Raw genomic sequence first — 24098 nt, 5'->3', positions numbered from 1 at the left:
ACCCTCACCTATGGTCATGAGATTTGGCTCATGACCAAAAGAACAAGATCGTGAGTACAAGCAGCCGAGATGAGTTTCCTCCGCAGGGTGGCTGGGTGCTCGGTATCGAGCCGCTGCTCCTCCACGTCGAAAGGAGCCAGCTGAGGTGGCTCGGGCATCTTTTCTGGGTGCCCCCTGGACACCTCGCTGGAGAGGTGTTCGGGCACGTCCCATCGGGAGGAGGCCCTGGGGAAGACCCAGGACACGCTGGAGGGACTATGTCTCTCAGCTGTCTAGGAACGCCTCTGGGCTCCCCCGGAGGAGCTGGGGGAGGTGTGTGCGGATGGGGAGGTCTGGGCGGCTTTGCTTGAATGGCTGCCCCCGCGACCCGACCTCGGATAAGCGGAAGAAAATGGATGGATGGATGGAAAAAAGCTTTTATTTTTGTAAATTATTAAAAATAAAAACTAAGAAATCACATGTACATAAGTATTCACACCCTTTGCTCATACATTGGCAGCTATTACAGCCTCAAGAGATGTTCAGTCGGATTCAGGTCTGGTTTCTTGCTGGGCCACTCAAGGACATTCACAGAGTTGTCCTGACGCCACTCCTTTGATATCTTGCCTGTGTGCTTAATGTCATTGTCCTACTGAAAGATGAACCATCGCCCCAGTCTGAGGTCAAGAGCACTCTGGAGCAGGTTTCCATCCAGGATGGCTCTGTACATTGCTACATTCATATTTCCCTCAATCCTGACTAGTCTCCCAGTTCCTGCTGCTGAAAAAACATCCCCACAGCGTGATGCTGCCACCACCATGCTTCACTGTAGGGATGGTGCCTGTTTCCTCCAAACGTTACACCTGGCATTAATGCCAAAGAGTTCAATCTTTGTCTCATCACATCAGAGAATTTTATTTCTCGTTGTCTGAGAGTCCTTCAATTGTCTTTAGGCAAACTCCATGTGGGTTGCCATGTCTTTAACTAATCAGTGGCTTATGGCTTACGTCTGGCCACTCTACCATACAGGATTGGTGGATTGCTGAAGAGATGGTTGTCCTTTTGGAAGGTTCTCCTCTCTCCACAGGAATGCTGGAACTCTGACCATTGGGTTCTTGGTCACCTCCCTGACTAACACCCTTTTCTGATTGCTCAGTTTAGACGGGTGGCCAGCTTAGGAAGAGTCCTGGTGAATCTGAACTACTCCCATTTATGGATGGCGGAGGCCACTTTACTCATTGGGTCCTTCACAGCAGCAGAAATGTTTCTGTACCCTTCCTCAGATTTGTGCCTTGAGACAATACTGTCCCAGAGGTCTACAGACAATTCCTTTGACTTCATGCCTGGTTTGTGCTCTGAAATGCACTGTCAACTGTGGGACCTTATATGTAGACAGACAGATGTGCCTTTCCAAATCCTGTCCAATCAACTAAATTTACCCCAGGTGGACCCCAACTAAGCTGTAGAAACATCTCAAGGATGATCAGTGGAAACAGGATGTACTTGAGCTCAATTTTGATCTTCATGGCAAAGGCTGTGAATACTTATGTATGTGTGATTTCTTAGGATTTTTTAACAAACTTGCAAAAATAATAAAAAAAATTAATTGGACCTACATCTGAAACCATCCTGTGCCAGCTTCAGTTGGGTACTTAGTTGCTAGTATGTACAGTATTATCTTCACATGGCTGTTTGCTGTACTTTGAATTGACAAAAATGATTCATGAAAGCAAAGTGTTACAGTTCACATTTTAATATAAGGTTTACAGTAAGGCTATAGCATGACTGATGTCATATACTCAAATGTTTGATTCACAGTTGGAACAGGAGAGCAGTCTTGATCCAGTGTTTGTTCTCTTTAAAATTTTCTGAACACGAGGCATTTGTTGTATTCTTCCATCTCAATCTGGAAATGAAAGACTTTTAATGCAAATTATATTATGTATTACTTTTTTTTTTTTAACCAAGCACCCAAGTTGAATGACTTACCATCCTCTCCAAATGCAGCCCGTTGCTGTAGGCCAGCTGCCTCAGAACATCAATGTCTCGAAGGCCCCACTGTGGGTTCCTGTGTAAACCACATCATCACTTTCTTCTAGTAATCACATTTCACCCGCGCAACTTGACAAAACACTTGTCATTTTTTAGTGAAAACTCACTTTTTTCTCAGCTCGGCATCCAAATGTTCATTACAGCTCGGTGTAATTAAGCCATTAATGGCAAATACCTGGAAAATATTTTAAAAATGTATCAAAATGCTGTCAATTGATTCAGTTTCTCAAGTGACTGTATTTCATAGACACCTACCCCGTATATTAACAAAAGACCATCTTGTTTGAGGATCTGAGCTGCTCCATTGAAAACACCCTTTGGGAATAGTATATAAAATAAAAGGTTCAGTGATATTAAGTTACTGGTGTGGATTTTGGATTTAGAACAAACTAGCTATGGCTAACCACTGCTGTTTAGAAGGAGCTGCACTGCAGTAAGTTGATGGCAACAATAACATCAAAGGAGTTGCGAAGAAGTCCTGCCCATTTCTCCCAGGGTTCACTGGCATCCAGGTGGACAGGTTGCAGCACAGTTTTTGATTTAGTTGCAGTAATGTATGCCTAAATACTGCAAGGCAAAGTGGAAAATTTTTATTAAAATGACATTAAATCACTTGCTGGCTTATACGTGCACCTTTTTCCTTCTGTGCGTCATGAGAATAGATTAGGCTCTGCCTGTTAAACCTGGCTGGTTCATGCTACATAATCAGTGATGGTGTTGCAGTGCACAAACCTGTCAAGGAGCTCCCTTTGAATGTCAGAAGGTTGCCAGGTGATGAAGGGCATTTTTTGGGCAAAGCGTATGACATGTTGGCCAGTTCCAGAGCCCAGCTCTAAGGCAAACAGTTGTTTGTGGGACTGGTCCTCCAGCACATCCCCCAGTACATCACACAGGCTCAGGAGACAGCAGCATGCTCTGGATGTTGAAAGCAGAAGAACATGTTACCCTGCAGGTCCACCACATCGGAAAAATGACACCAAAAGCATTGGTACCTTTGCATTATACCCTCCTCTTCCAGCAGGCAACCAGGCGTACCTTTATTTTATGGGTCAACAACGGTTAGTAGAGGAAATAACAGACTGGTGATGCTTCCATGGTGACAAATGACTGTAACAGCAGATGGGTACAGAGATTACCTCCTTAAGAGGATTCCCACTGTGCTCCTCCCCGGTGTCCAAAACAGCACTGGCATAGCCGGGGTACACTCCGAGAGAGCAGATGTAGAAAAACATTAAATCCAATTTTAAAATCAGAATGCCGATTGAAGCTTTTTACCAACATCCAATAGCTCCATATGTATGACTGAACATAAATGTAATGCATATAATTAATTAGTTTCATGATGTTGAGTCTAAAGTGTTATTCGATTGCTGCTGTGACCACTAGCTCAGGTACAACTGGATTGTTGACGAAAAGAAAGGTTGTTTGATCTCGTCTGTGTGTTGAAGAGTCCTTGAGCAAGACACCAAACACCAAATGACTCCCAATGCATAGTTGGCCCGTATTTCTGAAACGGTAAATGGATTCTGCAGCGCTTTTCAAAGCATTTTGCAAGGATGCCCTATGTTTGCAAACTAGAGGTGGGCGATACCGGGAATTTTGGTATTGATCCAATACCAAGTAAATACAGGCCCAGTATCGCCGATATTGATACTGATACTTTTTCATATTTAAGCTTCATAGATCCAAAAGACCTAGCATAGAATTTCGCCAAACATTGTACGTGACAACAAAATACTTTATCACAATCAACATTTTTGTTTAAAAAAACACTCAACACAACTTAAAATCTCCTGAGGTAGAGGGCTGACAAACCACAATACATGGGTGCACTGCTCTGTGTTGTGTGACACAGCGCAGCGCTACTCGTACAGAGAGTAGACTTTGATGAATCTGCGTGCGGGAGAGGAAAAAAGCTTGAGTATCGATCTTTTTACACTAGAATCGTTCAATATCAATACCAGCGTTGGTATCTATTATCGATATTAGGATCGATCCGCCCACCTCTATTGCAAACTAATGTCAGATACTTGTCATGCATTTGCACTTGGCAAGGACCCTGCTCAAGGGCACTGCAGTGACTTTTTTCCTCTCTGAAGAGGGAAATGAACAGAGGATTTGATTACAAGCCAGCATCTTTAGGCCATTTCTTCGCTAATGTGAAGTGTTTAAGAAACATTCTACTTGTTGACATGGATCATTGTGAGTCCATATAATTTAATAATTTAAGAGATATTTCATGGATTAAACTCACTTCAGTTATGTACTGTATGCGATGAAAGTGGGGTGAATTATATACAACCTCATAAAAAGCAATTTTAAGTAGACTTAAAAAATACACAAAGTCCTCACAAAGTGAACAAGACAGCACGTGAAGGGAAATGGAACGCAGCCTGGACGTTCCTCACTGTTCACGTAGTGCATTGTGGGTAGGTCACGAACAGGGACAAGTCCATGTGCTTTTGACTGTTAGTGAGGGAGAAAATAACTAAAAATAAATAGCTGCTTGTTTTAATAGTGACTCTCGGTCACACAGAGCCGGTTACCGTGAAGATGTACTGCACCAGACGCTGTCTCCTGAGCGCGCTGCGCGCCGCCGCGGGCTCACAGCACCGGTACGTAGCCACCCGGTTAGCGTCCGGCTACCTGCAAGTCTGTGCTAACCGTGTCTGCTCGCTCAAGGACACACGGCGCTTAACGAGAGCGTTTTCGTTTATACAACACACTGATGTTTATAAAAATTCATAAAAAATATATGTGGAGGTCAAAGGGAAAGTCCCGTCTGCTGGCCTCGTAGTTTGGCTATCATTAGCTAGTTAGCTAAAGTTTGAAACTAAGTACAGCATCATCTTACATAAGATACCAATGACTGGTTCTTGTCTTCATATTTTATTTTTAAGTTTGGTGTAAAAACCGAACCCGTGAAGACGAAATCATGTCTCCATATTGTTATATATCACTTATCAAGGTTATGTTGTGCTTTTGAGCTCTTCAAGCTGTTTTAGTTTTAACATTTATTATGAATCAAAGGTTAAATGTTTAAGTATCAAAGAAAAATCAGCTGTTCCTGTGCTCGAGGCAAGGCCATAAGTATTTGGACTGTGACAACCTTTGCAATTTTGCCTCTGTATAGAGGGTTTTCATGTGACGTATCGGTCATGTCATTTTGTGTCCCGTGGCCATTCTGGATTACGACGCATTGGCCGCTGTGATACACTACGTGCATTTGGCGAACACTTGCAGAAGCTTCAACGACGGTGCGAAGAAGCCTCGCGGCACTGTAGCGCTAAGAGAGATCCGCCGCTACCAGAAATCCACTACTCCCAGAATTTTATTTTATTTTATTCTGCAATAAAATTATATAAGAATACATAAAAATACTGCAGAGGATAACACAAGAACGCTTTCAATACGGATGCTTATTTGCATTGTGGTCCTCGAGCACCGAGCAGCTGATCCGCAAGCTGCCCTTCTAGCGCCTGGTGAGAGAAATCGCTCAGGACTTCAAGATGACCTCTGCTTTCAGAGCTCCACCGTGATGCTCTGCAGGAGGCCGGCGAGGCTGACCTGGTCAGCAGCTTCCAAGTTCACAATATCGCAGTGTGACACTGTCGGCCAGTTCGTTACATCACCACTAAATTCACTATCTGGTACAAGATACGGATCCACTGAACCAACTGCTACACATCTATCACGATAATTAGCTTTATCTTGAGGGTTTAAAGCATCGTAATAACCAGACATTGTCTCCATTTTTTTTATCAGGTGTCTAAATTGTTTTATGTATAGAGGGTTTTCAATCACGTGACCGATTTGCTGCAGGACAGGTGCCGTCTCCATCCTGGATTGGCAAGACTCCTGGGGTGGACGAAATCCGTCCTGAGTACCTTTAGTCTCTGGATGTTGTGGGACTGTCCTGGTTGACACATCGCATGGCGGTTGGGGACAGTGCTTCTGGATTGGCAGACCGGGATAGTGGTCCCTCTGTTTAAGAAGGGGGACCGGAGGGTGTGTTCCAACTACAGGGGGATCACACTCCTCAGCCTCCCCGGTAAGGTCTATTCCAGAGTACTAGAGAGGAGAATTCGACCAATAGTCGAACCTAGGATTCAGGAGGAGCAATGTGGTTTTTGTCCTGGTCGCGGCACACTGGACCAGCTCTACACCCTCCATCGGGTGCTTGAGGGTTCATGGGAGTTCGCCCAACCAGTCCACATGTGCTTTGTGGATCTGGAGAAGGCGTTTGACTGTGGCCCTCGAGGCACCCTGTGGGGGAGTGCTCCGGGAGTACGGGGTCCGGGGTCCTTTGCTAAGGGCTATCCGGTCCCTGTACGACCACAGCAGGAGCTTGGTTTGCATTGCCGATAGTAAGTCAAACCTGCTTCCAGTGCACGTTGGCCTCCGCCAGGACTGCCCTTTGTCACCGGTTCTGTTCATCACCTTTATGGACAGAATTTCTAGGCTCAGCCAGGATGTAGAGGGAGTCCGGTTTGGGAACCACAGAATCTCATCTCTGCTGTTTGCGGATGATGTGGTCCTGTTGGCTTTGTCAAACCAGGACCTTCAGCATGTACTGGGGCGGTTTGCAGCCGAGTGTGAAGCGTCCGGGATGAGGATCAGTACCTCCAAATCCGAGGCCATGGTTCTCGACTGGAAAAAAGGTGCCTTGCCCTCTTCAGGTCGGTCGGTGGGGTGTCCTTGCCTCAAGTGGAGGAGTTTAAGTATCTCGGGGTCTTGTTCATGAGTTAGGGACGAATGGAGCATGAGATCGACAAACGGATCGGTCTACGTTCCGACCCTCACCTATGGTCATGAGATTTGGCTCATGACCAAAAGAACAAGGTCGTGAGTACAAGCGGCCGAGATGAGTTTCCTCCGCAGGGTGGCTGGGTGCTCCCTTAGTCATAGGTTGAGGAGCTCGGTATCGAGCCGCTGCTCCTCCACGTCGAAAGGAGCCAGCTGAGGTGGCTCGGGCATCTTTTCTGGGTGCCCCCTGGACACCTCGCTGGAGAGGTGTTCGGGTACGTCCCATCGAGAGGAGGCCCTGGGGAAGACCCAGGACATATGTCTCTATGTCCCAGGACTATGTCTCTCAGCTAATTAATTATATGCATTACATTTTTCTATCAGGTGTCTAAATTGTTTTATGTATAGAGGGTTTTCAATCACGTGACCGATTTGCTGCAGGACAGGTGCCGTCTCCATCCTGGATTACAAGGAGGCTGGCGCGTGATAGAAAAATGGAGAGAATATACGGTTATTCCGATGCTTTAAATCCTCGAGGTAAAGCTATTTATCGTGATAGATGTGTAGCAGTTGGTTCAGTGGATCCGTATCTTGTACCAGATAGTGAATTTAGTGGTGATGTAACGAACTGGCCGACAGTGTCACACTGCGATATTGTAAACTTGGAAGCTGCTGACCAGGTCAGCCTCGCCGGCTGGAGGTGGACCTCTGAAAGCAGAGGTCGTCTTGAAGTCCTGAGCGATTTCTCTCACCAGGCGCTAGAAGGGCAGCTTGCGGATCAGCTACTCGGTGCTCGAGGACCACAATGCAAATAAGCATCCGTATTGAAAGCGTTCTTGTGTTATCTGCAGTATTTTTATGTATTCTTATATAATTTTATTGCAGAATAAAATAAGATAAAATTCTGGGAGTAGTGGATTTCTGGTAGCGGCAGATCTCTCTTAGCGCTACAGTGCCGCGAGGCTTCTTCGCACCGTCGTTGAAGCTTCTGCAAGTGTTCGCCAAATGCACGTAGTGTATCACAGCGGCCACCGGGTCGTAATCCAGAATGGCCGCGGGACACAAAATGATGTGACCGATACGTCACATGAAAACCCTCTATACCACCACAAAGAAGATGAATTGAAACAGGATGTTTGTACTCTATTAAGTGGATTTTTGTGGCTAATTTTCCTTCATATTTACACAGAAGACTCATAGACTGCATTTTTATACATCCACTTGTAGGAGAATCAATATGGAGTTAAATTTGTCTCAATAGAGAGTTTTCAATCACGGGACCGATTTGCTGCAGGACAGGTGTCGTCTCCATTCTGGATTACAAGGAGGCTGGCGCGTGATAGAAAAATGGAGAGAATGTACAGTTATTACGATGCTTTAAACCCTTGAGATAAAGCTATTTATCGTGATAGATGTGTAGCAGTTGGTTCAGTGGATCCGTATCATATACCAGATAGTGAATTCAGTGGTGATTTAACGAACTGGCTGACAGTGTCGCACTGTGATATTGTGAACCTTTTGGTGTTTTCCACTTCACCATTGTACACCATGGAGGAAGCTGCCGACCAGGTCAGCCTTGCCGGCCTCCTGGAGAGCATCACAGCGGAGCTCTGAAAGCGGAGGTTGGTCTTGAAGTCCTAAGCGATTTCTCTCACCAGGCGCTGGAAGGCCAGCTTGCGGATCAGCAGCTCGGCAGATTTCTGGTAGCGGTGGATCTCTCGCAGCGCCATGGTGCCGCGCCTGTAACAGTGAGGCTTCTTCACGCTGACGGTAGCTGGACCACTCTTCCTGGTGGTGTGCTTGGTTCTGGCCATATTAAAGCTTCCTTCAGATCTGCTGAGCCAGGTCTCTGTGTCCCTTAGAAAGCTTGTAACACTCCACTGCTTGATGCACAATAACTGCTGGCAGCCTGTAAAATGAGTGACCTGCCTCATTTTTATCACCTCTGTTTGAACAACTGATGACAGCACAAAAATTGACCATTGTTGAAGTTTCTGCAGTTGTTCGCCAAATGCACGTAGCGTATCACAGTGGCCACCGCGTCGTAATCCAGTATGGCCGCGGGACACAAAATGACATGACCGATATGTCACATGAAAACCCTGTATACTTGCAAATGTGCAGAGGGTGATTTACAAATATCCCTTGATTTGTACACATGCTTTGATCCACAAACACAAATTTCTGATTTGTAATTTGTGTGTTGGATTTACAAATGTTTATTTGTAAAAAATTTTTTTTCATTTGTAAAAAAAAATCATATCAATTTTATTTATATAGCGCCAAATCACAACAAACAGTTGCCCCAAGGTGCCTTATATTGTAAGGCAAGGCCATACAATAATTACGGAAAAACCCCAGCGGTCAAAACGACCCCCTGTGAGCAAGCACTCGGCAACAGTGGGAAGGAAAAACTCCCTTTTAACAGGAAGAAACCTCCAGCAGAACCAGGCTCAGGGAGGGGCAGTCTTCTGCAGGGACTGGTTGGGGCTGAAGGAGAGAACCAGGAAAAAGACATGCTGTGGAGGGGAGCAGAGCTCAATCACTAATGATTAAATGCAGAGTGGTGCATACAGAGCAAAAAGAGAAACACTCAGTGCATCATGGGAACCCCCCAGCAGTCTAAGTCTATAGCAGCATAACTAAGGGATGGTTCAGGGTCACCTGATCCAGCCCTAACTATAAGCTTTAGCAAAAAGGAAAGTTTTAAGCCTAATCTTAAAAGTAGAGAGGGTGTCTGTCTCCCTGATCTGAATTGGGAGCTGGTTCCACAGGAGAGGAGCCTGAAAGCTGAAGGCTCTGCCTCCCATTCTACTCTTACAAACCCTAGGAACTACAAGTAAGCCTGCAGTCTGAGAGTGAAGCGCTCTATTGGGGTGATATGGTACTATGAGGTCCCTAAGATAAGATGGGACCTGATTATTCAAAACCTTATAAGTAAGAAGAATTATTTTAAATTCTATTCTAGAATTAACAGGAAGCCAATGAAGAGAGGCCAATATGGGTGAGATATGCTCTCTCCTTCTAGTCCCTGTTAGCACTCTAGCTGCAGCATTTTGAATTAACTGAAGGCTTTTCAGGGAACTTTTAGGACAACCTGATAATGAATTACAATAGTCCAGCCTAGAGGAAATAAATGCATCAATTAGTTTTTCAGCATCACTCTGAGACAAGACCTTTCTAATTTTAGAGATATTGCGCAAATGCAAAAAAGCAGTCCTACATATTTGTTTAGTATGCGCATTGAATGACATATCCTGATCAAAAATGACTCCAAGATTTCTCACAATATTACTAGAGGTCAGGGTAATGCCATCCAGAGTGAGGATCTGGTTAGATACCATGTTTCTAAGATTTGTGGGGCCAAGTACAATAACTTCAGTTTTATCTGAGTTTAAAAGCAGGAAATTAGAGGTCATCCATGTCTTTATGTCTGTAAGACAATCCTGCAGTTTAGCTAATTGGTGTGTGTCCTCTGGCTTCATGGATAGATAAAGCTGGGTATCATCTGCGTGACAATGAAAATTTAAGCAATGCCGTCTAATAATACTGCCTAAGGGAAACATGGCAGGGCTTGACAATAAGGCAATTTATGCACTGGCCCACAGGGCCAGTAGAATCTGAAAGTTACTGGCCCGGATGAAAATATCACTGGCCCATACTTTCACGCCTGTGCCGAACCGGGGGGTAACTGATAAGAATTTTTAAATCAACACTCAGACATTAGAATTGGGTTTCCTTAATGTAAAAACACTTGAAAACAAACACAAAATTATTATACTACATGATAAAAACCTTAAAGTGAGTAAACTTTGAAAAAAATGTCGGTAGGTAACTGATAGGAATTTTTTCAACACTCAGACATTAATACAAAAATAAATTTATTTCTTGATCATTTACAAAATTAATATGTTAAATTTCATAAACCAAGTTCCCTTGCTAATGTTGTCACCGTGGGGTTTCCACAAGGGCATACTGATTAGACTTTTAAACTGGCGTATGAAATCATACCACATTGTCTACCAGGACATGGTATATTTATACTTACTTGTTAGCATATTCTGGCATGGCCCTACAAGTTCCACAGAACACAACCTCACTCTCCTCATCACGCTCCAGCTATGGCCGTCTTTTCTTCCAGGAAGTTTGCCAAGTTTTCCTCACCCTTCTCATATTCAGCATCAGCAGCCTTCCTCTTCTGTGCTTGTTTTGAGGGTGATAGCTGTTCTTTCCTTTGCTTTCCTGGTTTCTGCCCAGGGGCAGGAGGTTTCAAGAAATTCATAATATTCACTGCGCTCGATCTTGCTTAAGCGAAAATGACGCGTCGATGTTGAAGCGAAATTTGCGCCACATCAGAAGATGCGCCTGCAGACGAAGTTTGTCTGCACTTCGGCAATGTTCCCAACATTGCGAAGTGGTGCAACATGTCCTGTCTCTGGTAGCAGCCTGTGAGCAGGACGTATGTCTCTTTTGTCCTTTATTTCACAACTATGACAAGAGTTTTTGGAGGAGCAGCAGCCCCACAGCAGCGGGAGCGGAGTTTCTTTTTCTTTTTTTTTCTTTTTTTTTTAATTGTTTACATGTGCGCGCGTGAACGGGACAGTTGGTCCTCAAGTTGGGTCCTGCAGAGGCAGAAGGACCGCTGAAAGCAGCCATCATCCAGACGCAGCTCCTGCAGCAAATAATGATACTGCCTGAATTGGGAACGTCTCATGACGTTTGTCAGCTTTCCACAACAACTCGCTCCGTGTGATCAAGGTCCGTCATGTTAACTTGACTGACAACCGGAGCCGGCGAGCTGAATGGAAGCTCCTCCTATTTGATGACGCACCGGGGCGAATTTTCGCAGCAAAAGCAGAGCGACACACCGGGTGAAGGAGGCGCGTCCGTTGCCACGCGACCCCCGCGAATTTGTAGCATCTGATCGCGCCCGGTGTGAACGCGGCATTAGACTAATAAATCTGCCCAAAGCGATTTTAATTCTTACTGGCCCATACGGACCAGTGAAATATGAACTTCACTGGCCCGTGGTGGCCCGGAACATGTAAAAAAGGCCGCCGGGCCATCGGACCAGTGCTATTGTCGAGCCCAGCATGTATAAAGTGAATAAAATTGGTCCTAGCACAGAACCTTGTGGAACTCCATAATTAACCTTAGTCTGTGAAGAAGATTCCTCATTTACATGAACAAATTGTAATCTGTTAGATAAATATGATTCAAACCACCGCAGCGCAGTGCCTTTAATACCTATGGCATGCTCTAATCTCTGTAATAAAATTTTATGGTCAACAGTATCAAAAGCAGCACTGAGGTCTAACAGAACAAGCACAGAGATGAGTCCACTGTCTGAGGCCATAAGACATAGACATGTTGATGGTTTGGAGGAAGTAACTAATGAAAATAACTCAGACAGAACAATCGGAGAGAAAGAGTCTAACCAAATACCGGCATCACTGAAAGCAGACAAAGATAACGGTACGTCTTTGGGATGGTTATGAGTAATTTTTTCTCTAATAGTTAAAATTTTATTAGCAAAGAAAGTCATGAAGTCATTACTAGTTAAAGTTAAAGGAATACTCGGCTCAATAGAGCTCTGACTCTTTGTCAGCCTGGCTACAGTGCTGAAAAGAAACCTGGGGTTCTTATTTTCTTCAATTAGTGATGAGTAGTAAGATGTTCTAGCTTTACGGAGGGCTTTTTTATAGAGCAACAGACTCTTTTTCCAGGCTAAGTGAAGATCTTCTAAATTAGTGAGACGCCATTTCCTCTCCAACTTACGGGTTATCTGCTTTAAGCTGCGAGTTTGTGAGTTATATCACGGAGTCAGGCACTTCTGATTTAAAGCTCTCTTTTTCAGAGGAGCTACAGCATCCAAAGTTGTCTTCAGTGAGGATGTAAAACTATTGACGAGATACTCTATCTCACTTACAGAGTTTAGGTAGCTACTCTGCACTGTGTTGGTATATGGCATTAGAGAACATAAAGAAGGAATCATATCCTTAAACCTAGTTACAGCGCTTTCTGAAAGACTTCTAGTGTAATGAAACTTATTCCCCACTGCTGGGTAGTCCATCAGAGTAAATGTAAATGTTATTAAGAAATGATCAGACAGAAGGGAGTTTTCACGGAATACTGTTAAGTCTTCAATTTCCATACCATAAGTCAGAACAAGATCTAAGATATGAATAAAGTGGTGGGTGGACTCATTTACATTTTGAGCAAAGCCATTTGAGTCTAATAATAGATTAAATGCAGTGTTGAGGCTGTTATTCTCAGCATCTGTGTGGATGTTAAAATCGCCCACTATAATTATCTTATCTGAGCTAAGCACTAAGTCAGACAAAAGGTCTGAAAATTCACAGAGAAACTCACAGTAACGACCAGGTGGACGATAGATAATAACAAATAAAATTGTTTTTTGGGACTTCCAATTTGGATGGACAAGACTAAGAGTCAAGCTTTCAAATGAATTAAAGCTCTGTCTGGGTTTTTGATTAATTAATAAGCTGGAATGGAAGATTGCTGCTAATCCTCCGCCTCGGCCCGTGCTACGAGCATTCTGGCAGTTAGTGTGACTCGGGGGTGTTGACTCATTTAAACTAACATATTCATCCTGCTGTAACCAGGTTTCTGTAAGGCAAAATAAATCAATATGTTGATCAATTATTATATCATTTACTAACAGGGACTTAGAAGAGAGAGACCTAATGTTTAATAGACCACATTTAACTGTTTTAGTCTGTGGTGCAGTTGAAGGTGCTATATTATTTTTTCTTTTTTAATTTTTATGCTTAAATAGATTTTTACTGGTTATTGGTGGTCTGGGAGCAGGCACCGTCTCTACGGGGATGGGGTAATGATGGGATGGCAGGGGGAGAGAAGCTGCAGAGAGGTGTGTAAGACTACAACTCTGCTTCCTGGTCCCAACCCTGGATAGTCACGGTTTGGAGGATTTAAATTGACAAGATTTGTTATGCGTCGACGCGGGTTGAGGAGCGGACCTGCGTCTGACAGAACCCAGCGGTAAAAATAACCAGAAGGCGGTTCCCAACAGAAACAATTTATTTTTCACCTGTGCTTACAAATGTAAAACATAAAAGCGTCCCTCTGGTGGAGTGATAAGTGGCACGTTCACCAGCGCCCACAAAGATTAAAGCCCGGCGCTCCTGGACTCACTACCACCGCCAAACACCCCCCAGGTGGACACGACGAACCGATTCTCTGTGGAGCAAAGAGAAGGTGAGGTGAGTCAGCAGATACAACTCTATCTTTCGCATAACACACGCTATCAGCAACACACTCAGGTCAATGTTTCTTTTTAACTTTATGCAAATGAGCAGCCTCTCACAACAGGTGGAGGATCACTTATCCTGCACGCCACCGCAGTGAGAAGCAAGCTGCACAATTCTCTTCACAATCTCAGTTTACTGTGTAACAAAACACCAAGATACTATCAACACTTACTTAATCAATTACCTTTAGCGTGTGCTGACAGCATGTGTCCTCACCCTTCCCTGCTTCACGGCTCGATATGTCAAACCCAGGCGCGGTCCTCAGCGTCTCACAAACGAACATCACAAGGTCGAGTTCCCGGCAGTTCTGCTCAAATCACACATGACTTGTATGCAGAACGCCATCCAATTATCTGCTTCAGCTGCAAGTCTTCAAGGCCGCACGTGAGCCCCTGCCACAGGTGTTCCACATGACGCTAATAAGGGTGAGGACTCTTCAGCCAGCACTTTCTCCACAGACAAATCAGCCCTCATGCCACCTGGAGAGCAAAGAAAAGAAAAGAACACCAACACAGCCAGCCACGCCCCCCCAACACACAACAGTACCCCCCCATCAATGGGAAGCCTCCCGGCGACCGAACCAACCAGGCCCGAGAACAGCATCCCCCTCCAGGGTCCACGTCAGGAAGCAGGACAGGCACCGCAGCAGGAAGGCCGGCTGGAACCAACAAAAAACCCCCAAAACATTCCCCAAAAACAGGGTCACTCACACAGGAAAAAAAAAACAAACACAAAAACCCACCCAACAACCTCCCCAGGGGACCGTCCCATCAACCCCGGGAAGAAAAGAAAAACCCCCAAACGCAAAACCCCCAACATAGTCCCACAAACACAATACAAACGTAAAAACATAAAAGAAAAATAACAAACAACCCCCCCAGAATGACCTGCAGAGCCCAACCCCCCCCAGAAGGCCTTCATTGCCAGTTCCAGGAGGAACAGCCAAAACCATAAGCCCAACAAAGGTCCCCAGGTGCACATGGAGCAACACGGCGCCCCCCCCAGGGGACCGTAACATCAACCCCAGGAGGTACCCACCCCACAACCCCGGAACCCCAGACTTGGTCACACATGGCTGGTCGGTCCCAAGCCAACTCCCCCCCAGGGGACCGTCCCATCAACCCCGGAGGTGGAACCCGGAAGGAAAACAAGATGAAATCAAAAACCAACCCCCGGAGGGCAACCAAAAACAACCCCGGGGGGATAGAAACGACCACAAATCCCGCTACCCTCTCCAGCACCCCGAAAGACCCCAGGTCCCTCCCAGAGCCCCCCGGCGGCTCAATTTCGGCAAACGGCCCAAAATAGTAAGCCGGAGAAGGGAACAAGGAAAAAACCAACCCAGCTCAACCCCAAGGCGCAGCAGAGAACTGGAAATGCGTCCAGTGCCACAACTCGGCCATACCCCAGCCGCTCAGGAGGGGTGGAACTACCGAAATGGCAAAACGGCAACAGATCGGCCCACCCCTCCGACTGAGGTAAGTCTCCGCTGCACCACACCCCGGCAACACCAATGACGAACGGTACAAAGGTTCACCGAGGCTGGAGTGGAACCGGGCCCTAACCAAACCAAAGAAACGCCTCCAACACCCCCCCCCCCCCAGGTGCAGAGGTCTTCTGAGAATGCTCAGCATGACCAACCTGCACCACCCCACAACCCACAAGACGAACGGTCGTGGGGCAAGTGAGGTCGGGGTTAGGGATGTAGAGAAATAAAAACAAAATAAAACGACCCAACAAACCCCCAAAAAAAAAAACCTAAACCACATGCAAACTTGACAATTAAGTGAGCCCAACAATCACTCCACCAGATACGCCCCTAAGTCCCCAAACACTCATAACCCCTGATTAAAGAAAACAAAACCTTTACTTGTGCTGGAAATTTTTTTTTTTTTTTTTTTTGTGTTATGTTGCCTGTCCCAGAACACTTGGAGTTACGTCGCCGTTATTTCTCTTGACGCTTACGTGTCGGGGCAATACAGACATCTCTACTCGTCCGAGCTGCATGGGCTCGTCAACAGGAGGAGCTGGAGGTCCCGTCGGAGGAGCCTCAGTGGGGTGAAGAAGAGGCGGTCCAGACCTGTGTCGGGGAAAGCCCCGAGACAAAAAAAACCGCTCTGATGGGCATCCTCTCTCACGTCCATGCTCCCTCATCCGATCATCCAGACGAATCACCAACGATATTAGCTTGTCTAAATCGTTTGGCTCATCACGGACCGCCAGCTCGTCTTTTAGTGCCTCATTTAACCCGTCTACAAACACGCCCCGTAAAGCTACGGCATTCCAACCGGATTGAGCAGAAAAAATCCGAAAGTCCACGGAATACTCCGCCGCACTCCGCCTCCCCTGCCTGAGATTCAGTAACCGTTGAGCACCGGTATTCGTTTTCACCGGATGGTCAAAAACCAATCGGAACTCCCGGGAGAAATCCTTAAAGGACCCTAACAATGGCGAGTTGTTACTCCACAACGCAGTGACCCAAGCTAAGGCGTCGCCTCGGAGCAGATTTGTTACATAGGAAACACGACTTCCATCGGAAGAGAAGGAAGCCGGTCGCTGAGTAAAGACCAAAGAACATTGCATCAGAAACGAAGCACAAGCTTCGGCGTCTCCCGCATAAGGCTCCGGATGACAAATAACCGGTTCGAACACCGAATCCCTGGGTGACGGAGTTATCTGCCCCGGTATCGATGATGCCACAGCTGGAGCTGCAGGAAGCGGAACGGCTTGCGCTGCAAGCTCCGTAACACGGGCGTCTGTTTGTTCAAGTCGATTGCGAGATGCTGTAATTGCTTCCATATTTTCTCCAAGTGTTCTTGCACCTTTTCGGCAAAAGGAACCGCCTCTGCCGCTGAGTCCATTATGGAATGGCCGGGAACTACTGTTATGCGTCGACGCGGGTTGAGGAGCGGACCTGCGTCTGACAGAACCCAGCGGTAAAAATAACCAGAAGGCGGTTCCCAACAGAAACAATTTATTTTTCACCTGTGCTTACAAATGTAAAACATAAAAGCGTCCCTCTGGTGGAGTGATAAGTGGCACGTTCACCAGCGCCCGCAAAGATTAAAGCCCGGCGCTCCTGGACTCACTACCACCGCCAAACACCCCCCAGGTGGACACGACGAACCGATTCTCTGTGGAGCAAAGAGAAGGTGAGGTGAGTCAGCAGATACAACTCTATCTTTCGCATAACACACGCTATCAGCAACACACTCAGGTCAATGTTTCTTTTTAACTTTATGCAAATGAGCAGCCTCTCACAACAGGTGGAGGATCACTTATCCTGCACGCCACCGCAGTGAGAAGCAAGCTGCACAATTCTCTTCACAATCTCAGTTTACTGTGTAACAAAACACCAAGATACTATCAACACTTACTTAATCACTTAATTACCTTTAGCGTGTGCTGACAGCATGTGTCCTCACCCTTCCCTGCTTCACGGGCTCGATATGTCAAACCCAGGCGCGGTCCTCAGCGTCTCACAAACGAACATCACAAGGTCGAGTTCCCGGCAGTTCTGCTCAAATCACACATGACTTATATGCAGAACGCCATCCAATTATCTGCTTCAGCTGCAAGTCTTCAAGGCCGCACGTGAGCCCCTGCCACAGGTTTTCCACATGACGCTAATAAGGGTGAGGACTCTTCAGCCAGCACTTTCTCCACAGACAAATCAGCCCTCATGCCACCTGGAGAGCAAAGAAAAGAGAAGAACACCAACACAGCCAGCCACGCCCCCCCAACACACAACAAGATTTCTAGAAATGAGAGCTGCTCCATCCAAAGTGGGATGGATGCCGTCTCTCCTAACAAGACCAGGTTTTCCCCAGAAGCTTTGCCAATTATCTATGAAGCCCACCTCATTTTTTGGACACCACTCAGCCAGCCAGCAATTCAAGGAGAACATGCGGCTAAACATGTCACATGTCATGTCCGATTGGGGAGGGGCCCAGAGAAAACTACAGAGTCCGACATTGTTTTTGCAAAGTTACACACCGATTCAATGTTAATTTTAGTGACCTCTGATTGGCGTAACCTGGTGTCATTACCTCCGACATGAATTACAATCTTTCCAAATTTACGCTTAGCCTCAGCCAGCAGTTTCAAATTTCCTTCAATGTCGCCTGCTCTGGCACCCGGAAGACAATTGACTATGATTGCTGGTGTCGCTAACTTCACATTTCTCAAAACAGAGTCGCCAATAACCAGAGTTTGATCCTCGGCGGGTGTGTCGCCGAGTGGGGAAAAACGGTTAGAAATGTGAACGGGTTGGCGGTGTACACGGGGCTTCTGTTTAGGGCTACGCTTCCTCCTCACAGTCACCCAGTCGGCCTGCTTTCCCGGCTGCTCGGGATCTGCTGGAAGGGAACTAACGGCGGTTAAGCTACCTTGGTCCGCATCGACTACAGGGGCCTGGCTAGCTGTAGAATTTTCCACGGTGCGGAGCCGAGTCTCCAATTCGCCCAGCCTGGCCTCCAAAGCTACGAATAAGCTACACTTATTACAAGTACCATTACTGCTAAAGGAGGCCGAGGAATAACTAAACATTTCACACCCAGAGCAGAAAAGTGCAGGAGAGACAGGAGAAGCCGCCATGCTAAATCGGCTAAGAGCTAGTAGCTGCGCTAAGCTAGCGGATTCCTAAAAACACACAAAGTGAATAATGTGTAAATAATTTAGAGGTGATTCAGCAGAGGGAGTGCTTTAGTTAAGGCACATGAAGATTACACTGTGAAACAAATCGTTATCTAGTTAACTAGATCAATCTAACTGCGCAGATTAAACAGCTAACAGATACAGCAAAACACCGCTGTGCTCCGGAACAGGAAGTGATACAATACCGCAGTGAGAGCCAACCACTAGTAGAGGCAAAAAAGGCATTTGCAAAACTGAAAATTATGTTTGTGAAGTGTGATTCAGCAACACTGCCATCTACTGGATGGAAATGTGAATAGCGACTTATATACTTGTGAAACTGAGCAGTTTTGCGCTGAGAATGTTATCAATATTGCGTAACCGAGCAAAGTGGTGAATGCATGTGTTCGGTGATCCACAAATGCTGAATCATACTTCACAAACAGAATTTTCAGTTTTGCTAATGCTTTTTTTTAATAAATGAAAAAAAACGACATACTTACAAATACACTTTTTTTTTTTGTTTTTGGTAAAAACCAACACAAGTTACAAATCAGAAATTTGTGTTTGTGGATCACAAAACACATGTACAATTCAAGGAATATTAGTAAATTGCGCTCTGAATTTGCGGGTATGAGGGTGTTGCTTTGTGTGAATCGTGAGCTGTTTGTGGATTTGTGCAGTTTTGCGCTGAGAATGTCAGTATTGCGTAACTGAGCAAAGTGATGAATGTGTGTAATCGGTGATCCACAAATGCTGAATCACACTTCACAAACAGGATTTTCAGTTTTGAAAATGCCATTTTTTTTACAAATGAAAAAACTATTTACAAATAAACATTTGTAAAAACCAACACACAAGGTACAAATCAAGGGATATTTGTAAATCACCCTCTGTGTATTTGCAGGTATTAATGAGACAAATTTAACTCCATAAATCGATTGTCATATAAAATTCTGTTGATACTAAGGCTGCAACTGATTATTTCATAATTGATTAATCAATTAGTTGTTAGGTCGATAAAATGTCAAAAATAGTGGAAAGATTTGGTTTTTATCCAGATTCCAAGATGAGGCGTTCAGGTGTCTTGTTTTATCCACAGCCCAAAGATATTTGGCCATGGATATTGTTACAGTAACCTCAAGTATGTGTTGGTAAGTTGTTATATGGCAGTTATGTGACACCCTAATGGATTTTGTGTACATTTGAATTTAATATTGAAAAGCCCATTTGTTGCACATTTTGCATTATATCTCAATCAAAAGTGCCTCAGTCACTCTCATTTGTGACAGTGGGGTGCAAACTGGCACTCTATGAGTAGAATAAGTCTGATCCGGATCTGATCCATACTGCGGATTTAGTGGATATTTGATCTTAACATTGAAAAGCTACTCTTAACATGACTTTGACTTTGAAAATTTTTTCCAAGGTAAAAATTAGTGGACTTGGAAACTAGTGTTGGCAGAGGTTTGTGCTGTACGAGCACGGTGCTCTAGTTAAGTGTTTACATGCAAATATGGTTGTGTGGTTGCACTGCACAACAGTAATGTGTTTCAGATTGCCCCACTGAAATTTCTACAGGATATTACAGTATGGGTTGTACAGTGATCTCTGACAACCAGAGGTACCGACCACTCATGCTCAGTTGTCATTTCGCCTGTAAATGATTGTCTTTCAGGCAACAACTTCAATGGCAGAATCTAGCCCTGTGTGCACTCAGACTTCTAAAGACAACTTCAGCCACCCACTCGGACGCACTCGCCACCCCTCCTCTAGATGATGCACCTAAACAGTATTCTCCTAAAATTCAACAGCTTGTCAATGACATAGCCAGCCTGACGTTATTAGAGGTGTCAGACCTGAACGAGCTCCTCAAGGTGCGGGACAGTGTTGGAAACTATTCTTAGCAAATATTAATATGAACCACAGTCAGGCTCTGATTATGTTTTCTTAGAAATAATCTTTATCTTTTTGTTTTAGAAAACTCTGAATATAAAGGATGTTGGAATGATGCCGATGGGGACCATGGCTGCATCAGCTGTACCAGCAAATCAGGTGAGCTTTTTGCTCCACAGGTTTTAACTGTAGTGTGGAGCGTGCACAATATAACTGTATAACATTTAACACCTGACAGTATTTCAGCATTTTATCACGATACCATCCTCTCTGGCACAGTAGTAACTAAAAAAAAATCTCAGGTTGTAAATGTCATTTTTGTTGTGTAACAGGCTGATGAAGAGGAGGAGGTTCCAGTGAAGAAAGAGAAGACTTTTTTCACAGTGAAATTGACAGCAATAAATGTAGCTGATAAAGTCAAAGTTATAAAAGAAGTGAAGAACTGCATGCAGGGCTTGAATCTGGTGCAGGTAAGCTACATTTTTTTTCACTCTCATCCTGGTCCACATCATGTAATATTGAATTTGGAACACGGATCAGGAAGGGCCTGATCTGTGTTCCAAATTTATCAGCTATAAAATGTGTATTGTGGCATCATTGCATTTAACTTTAAAATGTCCCTTCTGGTTTGCAGCATTGAAAACTGTTTTCCCTGCATATGCTGCAAAGTTATCATAGCTGCAGTACAGGCAGACATTATAGCGGTCTCTGTAACATGGCGGGAACCCCTGCCAGACCAGAAACATTTTCACAATGCAAACAAAAAATATGGACAAATATCCATTAATTTGTATGTCAATATCTTACTGGTGGTCACCTGATAGCAGCGCAGCATTAAAAACTTCTGCTGTCTGCTTCATTTAAAGTTAGGAGTCAGAGCGTTCAACAGATATTAAAATGTGTCATCTATTCCACACATTAAAAAAGCAACCTCTGAATATATTTTGCACTACACTCATTTTTTTTTTTCGTTAGACACTTTCTCACCGTTTGCGCAGTCTGTCACCATTAAAAGTCCTGTCTGCAGCTTGGACTTCACCTTTGCACTGCACAGTTTTTTCATCAACCACTTGATTTCTGGTTGCGCTACTGAAACACCTCATTTAACTCCTTATTCACACCAAACCTCTTGGCTGCTAAAGTCGGTCTCATTAAAAAAAAAAAGTATAACACTTTGATTCTTAATGTGGTCTGTGTGATGGTTTGTGGCACAGCTGTCTGGCCACTGCGCAACACATGAATGAAGGTTACTAGCTGGCACCCTGTGAACCACATGAGGCCTGGCCTCCTTTTTGTGTGCACATGCTTTTGTTCACCAGAGTGTCTGGACTTGAACTTTGAAGCAAAATAGTTATCACTGAGATCTGTCAGTGATGACTATATCTCAGTCCAGTACACATCACGACCCACTACACCCCTGTTCACACTAATTAGATAGACATTTAACATGAAAGAAATATATTATGAAGCATAAATTGTAATCCTTGACATTATCTCTTTCCTATTTCTATATTTTAGAACAATTTTTGCTTCTTCACAAGGTGGTTCTTCTGTGGAGCAGCCTTTAAAAAAAAAAAATGGTATCACAATACTCATTTTTTAAATTTGATATAGGGTCCATGGTGTGATTATTACAATAAACAATACATCGTTCCACCCCTAATTCACTAGTACCAAGATGTATGTCTGTGTAAAATACATGAAAATGAGTAGTGTGGCAGAGTGAGATACCTGATGGAGCATCCTAATTTCCACTGCTTGTATCTGTGACATTGTTCTTTCGGTCATTACCCACACTTCATGACCGTAAGTGAGGATAGGAGGCGAAATCCAGAGCCTCAGCTCTTTCTTCAGCATCACGGTCCGGTTCAGCATTGGCAGGACATCAGAAGCCCCAATCTGTCTGTCGATCTCGTACTACGTCTTACCCTCACTCATGAACATGACCCTTTGATAATTTAACTCCTCCACTTGGGGCAGTAACTCTCCCCTGACCTGACAAGCCGCCCTTTTCCATTAGAGGACCATGGTCTCGGATTTTGGAGGTGCTGGTTCTTATTCCAGTCGCTTCACACTTGCCTTCAAACCTGCTCAGTGCACACTGGAGGTCAACATACTGTAATGTTTGGGATAGATGATGCCATCTGCCATGTTGGTAAATCTGGTAATTTCCCTGGTTCAAATGATCAAGATCTTGTTTTAGCTGATATTATTACTGCTTTTCACACAGTTTAGTGTCCATTCCTTCGTGAAGTTTGGTGGATTTTTTTTTTTTTTTGTCTGTTTTCCTGCTGTTTTATGCTTATTTTATGGTTGTAAATTAAGCTGCAGCTCACGCCGCTAATGGGTTATTAACTCTCGTGTCCATTTTTTTTTTTACACCAGGCCAAGAAACTAGTGGAGTCACTTCCTCAGGAAATTCGGACCAATGTGGCCAAAGAAGAGGCAGAGAAAGTAAAAGCAGCCCTGGAGGCAGCAGGTGGCACTGTTGAGCTGGAGTAGCCAATATCTCTGCTCGTCTGGTTTGCCATCATTTTGCTGCTCCTTCACCCCCCCCCCCCCCCCCCCTTTTATATATATATATATATATATATATATATATTATATATATATATATATATATGATGATGTTGGGGACAAAAGTAACAAGGAAATACCGTGTCAGAGTAAAATCTCTTGATGCTGGTGATGTTGGGCCCAATAACTGACAGAACTTTTCAGGTGTGTCGACGGCACACACTGCTGCCCTGTTGTCTGCTTTTTCAGTCGTCCTTCTTGTTTGTTATTTTGTTATGGAGCAGCTATGCTACAAAAATCCTGTCCTTTGGTGCCCAGTCAGTCATTCAGTCATTCTCTGTATGCAGGTACCTCAGCAAGATGAAAAGTTTTGCAGTAGGGACTTGAATACGTTGTCCTGTTTGAAGAACACAAAATTGAGCCTTACAGGCAGCAGAATTGTTACTTGTGATTAAAGTTGAATTATTGATAATGTTATTCTCTGATCATGTGTTTTTACATTGGTGATGTGGTTGATTTTTTTTTTTTTTTTTTTTTTTTTTTTAATAACCCCCACCCCGTCCACGAGCCTTGTAAATGCAACTCTTCTAAAACTGATTGGTGGGTTTCAGTGAAATTTTACATAATGGTAGAACACTGGGGGGGGGGGGGGGGGGGGTTGTTTTGGTTTGGTTTTTGTTTTGTTTGAGGTTGCTGGCTTTATAATAAAACAAAACCAAATCAATGTGGGGGCCAAAATATGGCCCACAGGCAGTGCCCAACTGAAATGAGCACTGCCATATTTGTCTGAATAGACCCATGATGCTGTCTGTGTGTATGATGATCTCACTCTCCAAATGAAATGGGTTCTTCAAGCCTGCTTTTGTTCAAACTGCTTTACTGCTTGTGGCCACTAGATGTCACAAAAGCCACAAAGAAAAACCCTAGTTGTGTGGTGTGGCACTGTATGAGCTTGTCTAATGTTATGAATTATGTTTTAGA

The 24098-nt window shown here is 44.6% G+C and overlaps 2 protein-coding genes across 2 annotated transcripts; one reads left to right on the top strand and one right to left on the bottom strand.

Moving 5' to 3' along the window:
* Nucleotides 1-1602: 1602 nt before the first annotated feature.
* On the bottom strand, nt 1603-3031 carry zgc:103625 (methyltransferase-like 26 B). The gene is given in 7 exon segments (XM_034190537.1): nt 1603-1885; nt 1969-2047; nt 2139-2206; nt 2287-2346; nt 2436-2598; nt 2764-2946; nt 3024-3031. Coding segments are annotated over 7 exon segments (609 nt in total). The 3' UTR covers nt 1603-1837.
* A 1411-nt stretch (nt 3032-4442) lies between these two features.
* Nucleotides 4443-23594, top strand: LOC117528439 (39S ribosomal protein L12, mitochondrial-like). The gene is made up of 6 exons (XM_034191061.1): nt 4443-4646; nt 20383-20581; nt 20685-20759; nt 20933-21070; nt 22986-23137; nt 23207-23594. Exons 1-5 carry the CDS (start codon nt 4585-4587, stop codon nt 23100-23102), a joined length of 591 nt encoding a protein of 196 aa, XP_034046952.1. The 5' UTR covers nt 4443-4584; the 3' UTR covers nt 23103-23137; nt 23207-23594.
* The last annotated feature ends 504 nt before the right edge of the window (nt 23595-24098 follow it).

Source organism: Thalassophryne amazonica, chromosome 16 (assembly GCF_902500255.1).
Source record: "Thalassophryne amazonica chromosome 16, fThaAma1.1, whole genome shotgun sequence".
NCBI lineage: Eukaryota > Metazoa > Chordata > Actinopteri > Batrachoidiformes > Batrachoididae > Thalassophryne > Thalassophryne amazonica.
The sequence above is the reverse complement of the archived record's forward strand: the minus strand, read 5'-3'. Positions and strand labels throughout refer to the sequence as shown.

Excerpts from the sequence above, each read along its gene's own strand:
- LOC117528439 (XM_034191061.1), top strand. The coding sequence starts at position 4,585 with ATGTACTGCACCAGACGCTGTCTCCTGAGCGCGCTGCGCGCCGCCGCG. Across the intron at positions 4,647-20,382 it reads GCCGCGGGCTCACAGCACCG|GCAACAACTTCAATGGCAGA; the intron begins GTACGTAGCCAC and ends ATTGTCTTTCAG. Across the intron at positions 21,071-22,985 it reads AGGGCTTGAATCTGGTGCAG|GCCAAGAAACTAGTGGAGTC; the intron begins GTAAGCTACATT and ends TTTTTACACCAG.